Below are 12,202 nucleotides of genomic sequence, written 5' to 3' on the forward strand. Positions count from 1 at the left end.
ATGGCTGAGATAACTAAGACGATAACCACCTTCCTGGAGGCCCACACAGCCGACACAACCCCAGCGCCACTCAAATGGGAGGCATTAAAATGCACCCTGGGAGGAGTGTTCATCTCACATGGCTCCAGACTTAAAAAGGAACGTACACGTAGGCTTAAACAGCTGTTCCAGGATCTGGAGTCACGTGAGACAGCCAACAAGGCTCAGAGATCACAGGCCCTACTAATAGAAATCACCAACATTAGACACGAGATTCTGGCCATACTTGACCAGAAAACCCTGAATATAAGGGATAGATTCTGAGCGGGGTACTACGAGTACGGCAATAAGAGCGGAAGGTGGCTGGCTAGGGCACTACGCCCCCAAACCTCACAAACGAACATCATGTCCATCTGTGACCAATCACAGCTCTGAGCGAGATCCTAGAAGCCTTTAGGGCTTACTATTCCAAACTCTATAATATACCCTGCCGGGAGAAGCCAGAAGAACCTATCCAGAGTGAGTCCACAGCCCAGTACCTGCAACAATATATACACAACACCATCTCGGGAGCTGACTCTGAAGCCCTAGAGAGCGATTTATCGCCCTCGGAATTCTCCCAGGTTTTGCGGGACCTGAAACTGGGGAAAAGTCCCGGCCCAGATGGGTTCACACCAAGGTTCTATAAATTGCTCGGTGATCAGTTATCGGAGCCTATGCCGCCTTTAACGCCGTCACTAAGGGATGCCCATTTCCTCCCCAGGCACTGCAGGCCAACATAGCGGTGATCCTGAAGCCCAGAGGGGACCCTCTCTCATGCAAAAGCTATAGACCTATCTCCCTCATCAATAGCGACCTGAAAATATTCTCAAAAATGCTGGCCAACAGACTAAACCCCCTTATCCCATCTCTTATCCACATCGACCAAGTTGGGTTTGTCCCGGGGAGGGAGGCCAGAGAAAATACGATCAAAACAATATCACTGATCAACAAAGCTCGTAGCACACACACTCCCCTATGCCTTCTCGCAGTCGACGCCGAGAAGGCCTTCGACAGGGTGAGATGGTCTTTCCTAGAGCAGGTGATGAGGGAGGTAGGTCTAGGCTCGAGAGCCCTTTCTTGGATCATGGCCCTGTATAGCAACCCCTCTGTGCGTATTAGAGTGAATGGCCTCCTATCAGAGCCCTTCCAGATACGGAATGGGACTAGACAGGGCTGCCCACTCTCCTTGCTATTATATATCCTAGCGATGGAACCGCTGGCAGCAGCCCTGAGGGGAAACCCCGACATCCGGGGGTTGCCGGGCAGAGGAGGAGAACAAAAAAATTCTATCTTTGCAGACGACCTACTGCTCTATGTCACGAACCCCAACACATCCCTCCCGGCAATCTTAGAGGGATTAACTAGCTATGGGAGACTCAACAATTTCAAGATAAACCCCCAAAAATCCGAAATACTCAACGTTTCTATACCAACAACGGAGGCCAACTTGTTAAGCAAGACCCTCCCCTTTATATGGAGAAAGGACTCCTTAAAATTGTTAGGTATAAATATCCCAGCAAACCCGGGCGACACCTTCGACCTTAACTTCAGACCCCTACTCTCCATATTCGAATCAGAATTGACAGGATGGTCCAACCTCCAACTTTCATGGTTCGGTCGGATCAACTCCCTTAAAATGAATATCCTGCCCAGAATCCTCTATGTCTTTCAGACTGTACCACTAGATATCCCTAAGAGTTTCTTCTGGAGTTGGACTGGAGAGGGCAGGGGGCCTTCCCCCTCGCCTTAACCCTTCTGGGAGCTTGGAGCCGAGTAGTCAAGCGTAGAAAGCTAATAAATGTACCGGGCCCATTAACACCTCTCTCCGGAAACCCCCAACTCCCAGCCACTCTAACAGCAACAGAATTATCTATCCTACCAGACATATCAAAGCCACGAGCACGGGAGGTCTGGGGACCAAGCGGTATGCGCCCACTATGCGAATTAGTAGGAGCCCGCAGAGCAAAACCGGGCGCCTGGATGCAATACTTCCAGGTGAGGGACTACCTAAGAGCGTTTGGCGACCCCGGACCACTGAGCTCAGAGCTTACCCCATTCGAGAGGCTCTGCGTCAGTCCTGACTCGCCCCTCATGCAATATCTCTGCTGTACGGATTGCTGGTCGAAGCGAGGTTGGGAACGTCACGTTTGCCATGGGAGACGAGATGGGAGGAAGCGCTGGGCAGGCAGATTCCCGGAGAGCTCTGGAGCAAATCATACCAGCTAACCCACAAATTGTCCATTTCAACAAGAGCCCAGGAACTCAACTACAAAATCATCACACAGTGGTACAGAACTCCGGACAGACTCCACAAAATCTTTCCGGAAGTCCCAAATGAATGCTGGAGATGCGGCTCTGAGGTAGGAGACATGCTACACATCTGGTGGTCATGCCCGCTAATTGCGCCCCTTTGGGGAGACATCGCCAAGGTCTATGAAAAGACCTGTAGGTCCTCGGTGTCCCTGAACCCCGAAATTGCCCTCCTTTCTATGCTCCCAGGCCCTATTTCTAGGACCAAAAAAAGCCTACTAAGTTATTTTATCATGGCCATGCGCCACATCATCTCCTAACATTGAAGGCGAGGGGGAGGGATTCCGAGGACTACATGGGTGGAAGCAGTTAAAAACATCATGTATATGGAGGATTTTCGGAATAGCGAGGTCACACCAAACCCTTCAATAGCTGACACACGGGACGTCTGGACGCCCTGGATAGATTTTAAAGGCTCCCCATTCTTTCCCAAATGGCTGGTTGACGGGTCCCTATAGATAACAATGAAAAACCCGCCTGTGTACTGACACTGCCTCTTCCCCAGCTGGCCCCACAATATCCCCCATCCCATTAACAACAGCTGCCTCACGAGATGAGGAGATATACAAATCCCCCCACCCCCTTTCCTTGCCCTTCTTCGCCTACTCTCCCCCCCCCCCCCACTCCTTCTTCTACCCCTAAAGTTCCTTTTGTTGTATCCTGTTTTTCCTACTGTTCTAGATAGAAAATAGGTCTGCAATGCACAGTATTCAGTCTTTCGGGGAGAATGGAAACTCTACAGCTGTGAATTTTGTGGCGCGGGTGCATCCCCCTGGGGAGGGCCTTACCCGCATCTGCCCACAGCATTAGAAAATGCTCCCCCGCATGTTCAAATAACTACACACTTTTAATTCAATGTTGTGTTGCTGACTTGAAAATTCAATAAACATATTTTGAAAGAAAATAAGCCCTACCTAGATTTTTTGGGAAGACTTGAAATATAAGCCCTATCCTGAAAATAAGCCCCAGCTGCATTACATTAAAAAAAATGGAATACTTACCTAGCAGGATCGATCCAGGTCCTCCTGCTGCCGCCTATAGCTCAGCTGTGTGTTCTGCAGTTCTCGTTCACACACAGAAGATCATTTCTTGGTTATGGGATACATAAATCCCACCTCCAGGAAGCGATGGCTCCTATTGGTTCTCGAGCACTGCTCAGCCAATCCATGCAGCGCTCGATGAACTAATGCGATGGCTGTGATTGGTTCATCGACTGCTGTTCAGCCAATAAACGCAGCGCTCGATAAACCAATCATAGCCATCGTGTTGTGGAGGGGGGATTTATGAATTGGCCAATCAATGCCACGGCTCAGCATGTTGTAGGTCCAGAGAGCAGCGGGAAAGACCTGGACTGAGCCTGGTAGGTAAGTATAATTAGACATCCCCCAAAAATAAGACCCGGTGCCTGTTTTGTGACAAAAGTTAATATAATACAGGGTCTTATTTTCAGGGAAACATGGTATCATTATGACAACTGTCCATTAACGGGTTAATAGTGACTGATCTTGTGCCGTGCAGCCCCGCCCTGTAGTCAACAGAAAAAAACCCGCCCATGGGTCTATGACGGTCAGGAAGTAGTAGTTTCATTTCTCTCTTCCTTTGTCAGCCATGGCGTCTGCTGCTGTGAGAGACGAGCTGCTCTGCTCCATCTGTCTGAGCACTTATGCAGATCCTGTAATGCTGAGATGTGGACACAACTTCTGCCGGGTCTGTATTCATCGTGTGCTGGATACACAGGACGAGGCTGGAGTTTATTCCTGTCCTGAATGCAGAGTGGAGTCTCAGGAGCGGCCGGCACTGATGAGATGCTTAGCTCTGCGTAACATCATAGAGAACTTCCTGATTACTCCTCCGACACAAACGGAAGCTGAGATCTTCTGCACTTACTGTGTGGACTCTCCTGTAGCGGCCGCTAAATCCTGTCTGCTGTGTGAAGCTTCTCTGTGCGAGAAACACCTGAAAGTTCACAGCAAGTCAGCAGAACACGTCTTATGTGAGCCCAGCGCCAACCTGGGGAGCAGGAAATGTTCTGTCCATAAGAAGATCCTGGAATATTACTGCACTGAGGATGCCATCTGTATCTGTGTGACCTGCAGTCTGGCCGGAGAACATCGGGGTCATCAGGTGGAGATGCTGGATGAGGCCTCTGAGAAGAAGAAGAGACTGAGAAATGTTCTCCAGAAACTGATCACAAGGAGAGAGGAGACTGAGGAAAGAGTCCGGAGTCTGGAGGAACGCAGGAGGAAAGCTCAAGAAAAAGCAGCTGGAGAAGCGAAGACAGTCACTGCCCTGTGTAGAGACATCAGGAGACGGCTGGATGATCTGGAGAAGAGGGTCCTGAGCGAGATCTCCAGGCAGGAGAAGGAAGAGTCACTCTCACTGTCTGCTCTGATGAAGAAGCTGGAAATACAGAAGGACGAGCTGTCCAGGAAGATGAGACACATGGAGGAGCTGTGTAACATGACTGATCCACTGACTGTCTTACAGGAACCAGACACCGGGGACTTGTATGATCCTGAGGACACGGTGGGACATGATGCAGGTGATGGGGACACGGTGGGACATGATGGAGGTGATGGGGACACGGTGGGACATGATGGAGGTGATGGGGACACGGGGGGACATGATGGAGGTGATGGGGACACGCGGGGACATGGTGAACCGCTTCATGATGTAGATGGTCCAGATGTGGCTGTGATCTCAGACACATTACACACATTATGTGACATAGTAACAGATATTAGGAGGGGGATCTATGTGGAGGATCCTGCAGACATATTACTGGATGTAAACACTGCTGGTGATAATATCCATATATCAGATGACCTGAAAACTGCAACCAGCACACAACAGAACCAGAACCGTCCAGAAACATTACAGAGATTCCAGTATGATCAGGTGATGAGCAGGAGGGGATTCTCCTCAGGACGATATTACTGGGATGTGGAGGGCAGTAGATCAGGGGGGTGGAGGGTGGGGATGTGTTACCCCAGTATAGACAGGAGGGGGCAGCAGTCATACATTGGCTATAATAACAAGTCCTGGTGTTTGTGGAGGTCTTATAGTAAGTACTCAGTGATACATGACAGTGAAGAGATCCTGTTACCTCACATTATATCCAGTAATAGATTCAGGATCTGTCTGGATTATGGGGCCGGGCGGCTGTCCTTTTATGAGCTGTGTGACCCCATCAGACACTTACACACCTTCACTGCCTCCTTCACCGAGCCGCTTCATGCTGTATTATGGGTATTTAATGGTTCAATAACAATATTGGGAGAAGCAACAACTGGGAGAAACCATAATAGAAACTGACCAGAGACAGGACTGAAAGACAACCTGATTGGTAGATCAGACAGCCAATGGGATGAATGAGGTGGGGCTGCAGGGGATTATAACCAAAGCCAGGCCCACTTGACCATTTTCCCGCAGTAGGGGTCTGCGTATCCCTGCGTATTGTCATGTTCTTACACGGTTATGCCAGCACATGTACACGTATTTTACTCACGCTGTCCTGCGCCGGCTGGCTGGTTTCTTCTTTTTTTCACTTTCCTTCTCCTGTCTCCTGGCAACATAAAACCGCCATACATATGTAATGTAATTGTGTAAGCGCTGTGTTGTGAACGCACCCATAGAGAACAATAGGGCTGTTATGTGCATTATATGCGGTAAAATAGAACATGCTGCGCTCTTTATTACGCACATAACATACGCAATAAAATACAGGCAAGCGTGAGCGGAACAGTGAGAGCAATGTCCTTTCATTGACACCTTTTGCGCGTATTATATGCGTGCGCTGTTAGTGCGATGGAATGCTACAGCTATATTCTTGTGCTCCGAATCCAACGGGGTTCAGTTCGAGCTGCTTGAAGGATCATAGACTCGGTCACACAGCATTCTGGGTAATCAGCTGATTCTCCATTTATTAGAAAAAAATAGAAATATTTATACGTTTTTTTAGACTCAGACATTGAAAACGAGCCGAACAACAGCCCTTATTTATAGAGAGCGAAGGGCAGGATGGCGCAGGAGAGACCATTGGGACTTCTCTCACAGCACATTGTGTGTGTTATACCCAATGCACATATGTCGGTGCCCGGCCTATCTGACCGCTGTCCTTATGACTAGATCACATGTGGGGGATCCGCTGTGATTGTATTCTGGGTGTGATCCCTGTGCCTCCTTATGGATAATCCTCCGTGTGTCATTGCTGTTTATCCCAATGATGTCTGATCTACTACATCACATGAACCAGCACTCCCATTTTACCAGGATTGTCCCCCAAAAGAGAGCGCTAAGTGGGTGAAGTCCATGAAAATCTGCATAAAGGTGGCATCCTGGTATGTTTGTGGGGTTCCTGGGTAGATCAGGTCGGGTTCAAGACTGGGTTCACACGGACTGAAATCTCGCGGAATGACCGCATGGAAATACTGCGAGATTTCTGCGAGAGAAATGCAGCTTCAAATCCCATGGCCTTTCGTTGCGGGTTTAGGAGCGGCTTCACCGCCTGCATTCCGCTGCGACCATCTATCCGCCTGCATTCTGCTGCGGAAGCGGGGAAATAATTGATATGCCACGTCTTTGAGTTCCGTGTGGCTTGTCAATCTCAGTGCGGCTCGGTCGCAGCGGATGGATGAGATTTTTGTAAATCTCCTGCCCTTTGCTGGCTAATCCCAGGATTAAAGTCGCAGGCGGAATTTCTGTGTAGAAAGTCTGCACGGAAATTTTGCGGCAATTCCGCCCCGTGTGAACGCAGCCTAAGTGTTGTGAATGACGCTTCATTAGGGTTAAATACAACTAACGCTCCACATACACGGAGATCGCTGTGCGCAGCTCGTCCGTGGAGCCGTCCTACGGATGAGCGTGTGTAGAGCGCCGGACACTTCCTGTGTAGCACCCGGCCCTGGGATCTTGTCTTATGGACACATCAGATGTATTTATTATGGTGACATTCTACCCAAAGGGGAACGCTGAAGTCACGCGGATGATTTACCGCAGTCTTACTGCTTATCACATGTAGCGTCTTGTGACTGTGGACCCCGATCCCTACTGAATTACATCATCCCAGATGTTCGCAGCCGCCTTTATAGGGACCCGTCTCCAGCTGTCAGCTCCATAAACTACATTATTGGGCTCAAAGGTGAGAGAACGGGGAGTCCGGGGAGCTGTGTACAATACTGACCGGGTGCCCCGCTCCAGCGCTGCGTCCCCGCGCACACATAGTGTGACTCTACAGCCGACTCCGTGCTCACGCTCTCCCAGAGCGCAGAGCGGGCTGCAAAGAGTTACGGCTGACACCCACTGGCTCTTTCTTTTTAACGCTGTGATATCGCTACGTTTTTTTCAATGGGACAGAAGCACAAACTTGCGATTTTAACATTAGAAAGTTCCATTGAAAAAAATGTAGCGATATCGCAGCGCAAAAAACCCACTAGTGGTAGAAGCCCTGAGGGCGCTTTCACACGACAGTTTTTATGTTCAGTTTTTTGTGAGCCACAACAAGGAGCGGGTCCAAAATCTGGAAGGACGGCACCTCTCCCCATTATACTGGCTCTCCACTCCGGGTTTTGGCTCACAAAAAGCTGAACATAAAAACTGTCATGTGATCGCGCCTTACTGTGTGCGCACGGACTTCACGGAGACACAGCGCCGGAACGAGGCGCCCGGTGAGTGTCAAGCACAACTTCCCGGACTCCCCGTTCTCTCACCTTCGAGCCCCATAATGTAGTTTATAAGGCTGACAGGTGGTGACCGGTTCCCTTTAACCCGACTGTGGGGGAAGATCAAGAAAGCCAGAATATTACCGCAGATCCATCCCGTTTAGAACGCTGCCGGCCTGTCATACCAGGAGACTTAGTGTAACTGTATTTTCTAGCGATCGGTGGGGATCTCAGCAGTTGTATCTCCAGCAATCCAAACTTTTGACATGTCCTTATGTAAGGTGACCAGATTTTTCCAGGGTCAAAGCGGGACAGGGGTGTGGCCAGGGGCGGGGCTTATCACAACGTATGATTTTACCTCCATCGTTATAAAATGTACACGGCCGGTTCAAAAAAAAGAGACAGGGAGCAAAGTCCGCAGCATTTCTGCACCAAAAACCAGTCAGAGTCTGTACCATTTGTGTGGATTTTGACTGGAAATTAGACGCGTATCCGTAGCTGATGTCACACTATTTGTGACTCCCCCTCACGTCCTCCGAAGGCTTCCCACTCTCAGCGCTCCCTGGCTTCCGGTTCCCAGCGGACCTGTGGTGCCGCACCTGACCAGGCGGCCGGGAATCGGAAGCTAGGGAGCGCTGACAGTGGGAAGCCTACGTAGGAGGTGAGGGGGAGTGCCGCTGCGTATCTCCAGCTTGTTTCTGGTCAAAATCTGTACCAATGGTACAGACTCTGGCCTTGGTCAGAAAGGCGTTTTTTCGCGCAATTTGCGAATCACATAATGGATGCGCATCCGCAAATCTCATGACCGGGGCCGACAATTCGCTGAAAAATCTGCACCTCGCAGAGTTTTCAGCGAAACGGGCCCAATCAAAGGAGCGCTGTCCGCTGTTCGCCCATTGAATTCAATGGAGCCGGCAATATAGCTGGCTCCATTGAAAGCAATGGGCTGCCAGCGAGCGCGGGATGAATTTTTGGGAAGGGCTTAAAAATATAAGCCCTTCCCTGAAAACCATCCTGAAATGTATAAAAATAAAAAAAAACGTATACTCACCTTTTTTCTGCAGCCGGAGTTCAGCCACGGCTGGCCGGCAGTTCTCCTGAACTGCTCTGTGTAGTCCTCAGCAGGCGGGGATTTAAAATCCCCGCCTGCTGAATGGGCTGCCTCTGATTGGTCACAGCCCTCACCAATCAGAGGCAGCTCTCACTCACCCATTCATGAATTCATGAATGGGTGAGTGAGTGCTGCCTCTGATTGGCTGAGCGCAGGGACCAATCAGGGGCAGCTCTCAGCTGTCATTCAATAGCTGAGAGCTGCCTCTAATTGGTCTCTGCGCTCAGCCAATCAGAGGCAGCACTCACTCACCCATTTACTATTATCTAAATATTTTTTGATATTAGGGCAATAAATATATTACTAATCAGAATGTCAGTAAATAGAACCCATTCTGTGAATTACCCGTAATCTGGTGTCTGATAATCCAGAGATTCTGATAATCCGGCCCTTGTTTCCACCACAGAACCAGAAGACGGAGCATTATGTGACAGCAGCAGATTATGTATGAGCATTTCATCTTCCTTCAGCTTCTCTGTCAGAAAGTTTTATAAAGTTTTCTGTCAGTTCAGTAACTCAGAACATCTGATAATCCGGCATCAGAGCCTGTTAATGTCGGACTAAGGAAATGTAATTCTATGTATTACTTTAATCTCCAGCAGTTTGGGTTTTAGGTTAATTTCCGCTTGTTTCTTGCTTACTATTGTTATAATGACCCAATCACATGAAATGCGCCTTATTTTTTCCCCACTTTGCATTATTTTGGGGTCACCAGATCTGTGTAGGTAACTGCTGGGCATTGTAAGGGTTAATAAAGATGTATCTGCATATAACTGATGGGCGCCGGTGTCTTTACTTTAGTTTTTACCTCACTGTCACATTTAGTATTTCCTTCTTCCCCCGCTCTGACTTTATATGGTGGTCCGGTGACCCCCCAGCCTTGCGGGGGCAGCTTGAGTTCATTGATGGATGTTCATGCAGTTCTCACCTCAGGAATGGCGCCCCACTGAGCATGTTTTGGTAAACACATAGGGGGGTATTTACAGAAGCTTTTACACCAGAATTATGGCATAAGGCCTCCTTCACACAGGCGGGTTTGCATCGCGACATCCGGAGTGGGATTCCAGCCCATAGCATGCTATGGCAATCCGCGATTTCCTGCCCATGAGCGGAAATCGATTTTCTACTCACGGTTGAAAAAAAATGTAGCATGCTGCAATTTTGTGCGGGATACGCACGTTTGGCTTCCGTTGAAGGCAATACAAGCGGTCTGTCCCGCAGCACTTCGCAGTGAGCCCTGCAGAAGTATCGAGGGATACGCTTCACTGCAGAACTCTGGCAGCTTCTGCGCATGTGTGACGGAGCGCCACCCGGCACATCCGCAGCGCTGCACAGAAGCCACCGGACAAGAACGCAGGGGTCACCAGCCGGGTGCCGGTCAAACTCCGCTGGGGAAAATCTGTGTGAAGGTGGCCTAAATAAATGTAAATTTTTGTGCAAGTCATAGAAATTTGTGACTTCTAAGCTTTTTTTTTTTCACAAAATATGGGTGAGGCCTCATCATCCATGTAGTATATTATATAGTAGTAATGATGGATGATGAGCATGTAGTTTATAATATAGTAGTAATGGTCTTGTGTGGCAGCTGCGCCAGCCTCATTCAAAGCAATGGGAGAGCCTAGCTATCTTCTGCTAGAGCTGTGACAGCTGTAGCAGGAGATTCCTTCACCTCCCCGGTATGTCCCCTCATCACTGGACACTGTGACAATGATGTGACAATGATGTGACAACAGTGTCACAGTGTCCAGTGATGAGGGGACATGCCGGGGAGATGAAGGAATCTCCTTCTACAGCTGTCACAGCTCTAGCAGAAGATAGCAATCTTTTATCATTACTTCAATGGGAGAGCATTGCTATCTCCTGCTAGAGCTGTGACAGCTGTAGCAGGAGATTCCTTCATCTCCCCGGCATGTCCCCTCATCACTGGACACTGCTGTCACATCATTGTCACAGTGTCCAGAGAGGTGGGGAGATGCTGGGAAGATGAAGGAATCTCCTGCTACAGCTGTCACAGCAGTAGCAGGATATCGCGATCCTCTCCCATTGAAAGTAATTAAATATGAAAGTATCACCACATGCTCTCACACAGTGCCCCCCCCCATGGTGCACCTACTTAGTGCCCCAACATGGTGCACCCACAGTTCCCACATACATTGCACTCACAGTGCCACCACATAGTGCGCACACACATTGCCCACACATGGCATATTGCCCCCACATAGTGCTCTCACAGTGCCCTCATATAGTGCCCCCATATAACATAGTGCTCACACACAGTGCCCCCCATGGTGCCCCCACGTAGTGCCCACACATAACATAGTACTCCCACAGTGTCCTCACATAGTGCTCCCACATAGTGCCCCCAAATAATACACCTACATAGTGCCCACACATAGTGCCCCTACACAGTGCCCCCCCATGGGCATCTACATAGTGCCCCCTTATGATACTCCCACAGTGCCCCCAACTGACCCCACAAAACACAGTGCCCCAAATAGTGCTCCTACATAGTGCTCTCACATAGTGCCCCCTCATGGTACTCCCACAATGCCCTCCCCCAGTGACTCCCCATAACATTGTGCTCCCACATAACAACATGCCCCCACATGGTACTCCCACAGTGCCCCCTCAGTTCCCCCACATAACATAGTGCTCCCACATAACACAGTTCCTCCACATGGTGCTGCCACATTCCCTAACATTGTGCTCCCACATAGTGCACCTACATAGTGCTTCCACATACTGCCCCCTCCAGTGACCCCACATAACATAGTGATCCCACATAACACAGTGACCCCACATAATATAGTTTCCCCACATGGTGCTCCCACAGTGCCGCCATATAACATAGTGCCCAACATAGTGCCCCCACATGGTGTTCTAACAGTGCCCACATAGTGCTCACACACACTGCCCCCACATAACATGGTGCTCCCACTTGCTGCCCCCACAGTGCGACCACACATAACATAGTGCGCCCCCATATAACATAGTGCCACCACAGTGCCTCCGGAGTGCGCGCACATAGTGCCCACACAGACTGCTCCCACATGGTACTCCCACATGGCACTCCCACAGTGACAGCACATAACATAGTACA

The 12,202-nt window shown here is 49.6% G+C and overlaps 1 protein-coding gene across 1 annotated transcript; it reads left to right on the top strand.

The window, feature by feature from the left end:
- The first annotated feature begins 3,936 nt into the window (after positions 1–3,936).
- LOC136611056 (E3 ubiquitin/ISG15 ligase TRIM25-like) lies at positions 3,937–9,875 on the top strand. The gene has a single exon (XM_066590304.1). It carries the CDS (start codon positions 3,940–3,942, stop codon positions 5,644–5,646), a length of 1,707 nt encoding a protein of 568 aa, XP_066446401.1. The 5' UTR covers positions 3,937–3,939; the 3' UTR covers positions 5,647–9,875.
- Positions 9,876–12,202: the final 2,327 nt, after the last annotated feature.

This window comes from Eleutherodactylus coqui, chromosome 2, assembly GCF_035609145.1.
Source record: "Eleutherodactylus coqui strain aEleCoq1 chromosome 2, aEleCoq1.hap1, whole genome shotgun sequence".
Classification (NCBI taxonomy): Eukaryota; Metazoa; Chordata; class Amphibia; order Anura; family Eleutherodactylidae; genus Eleutherodactylus; species Eleutherodactylus coqui.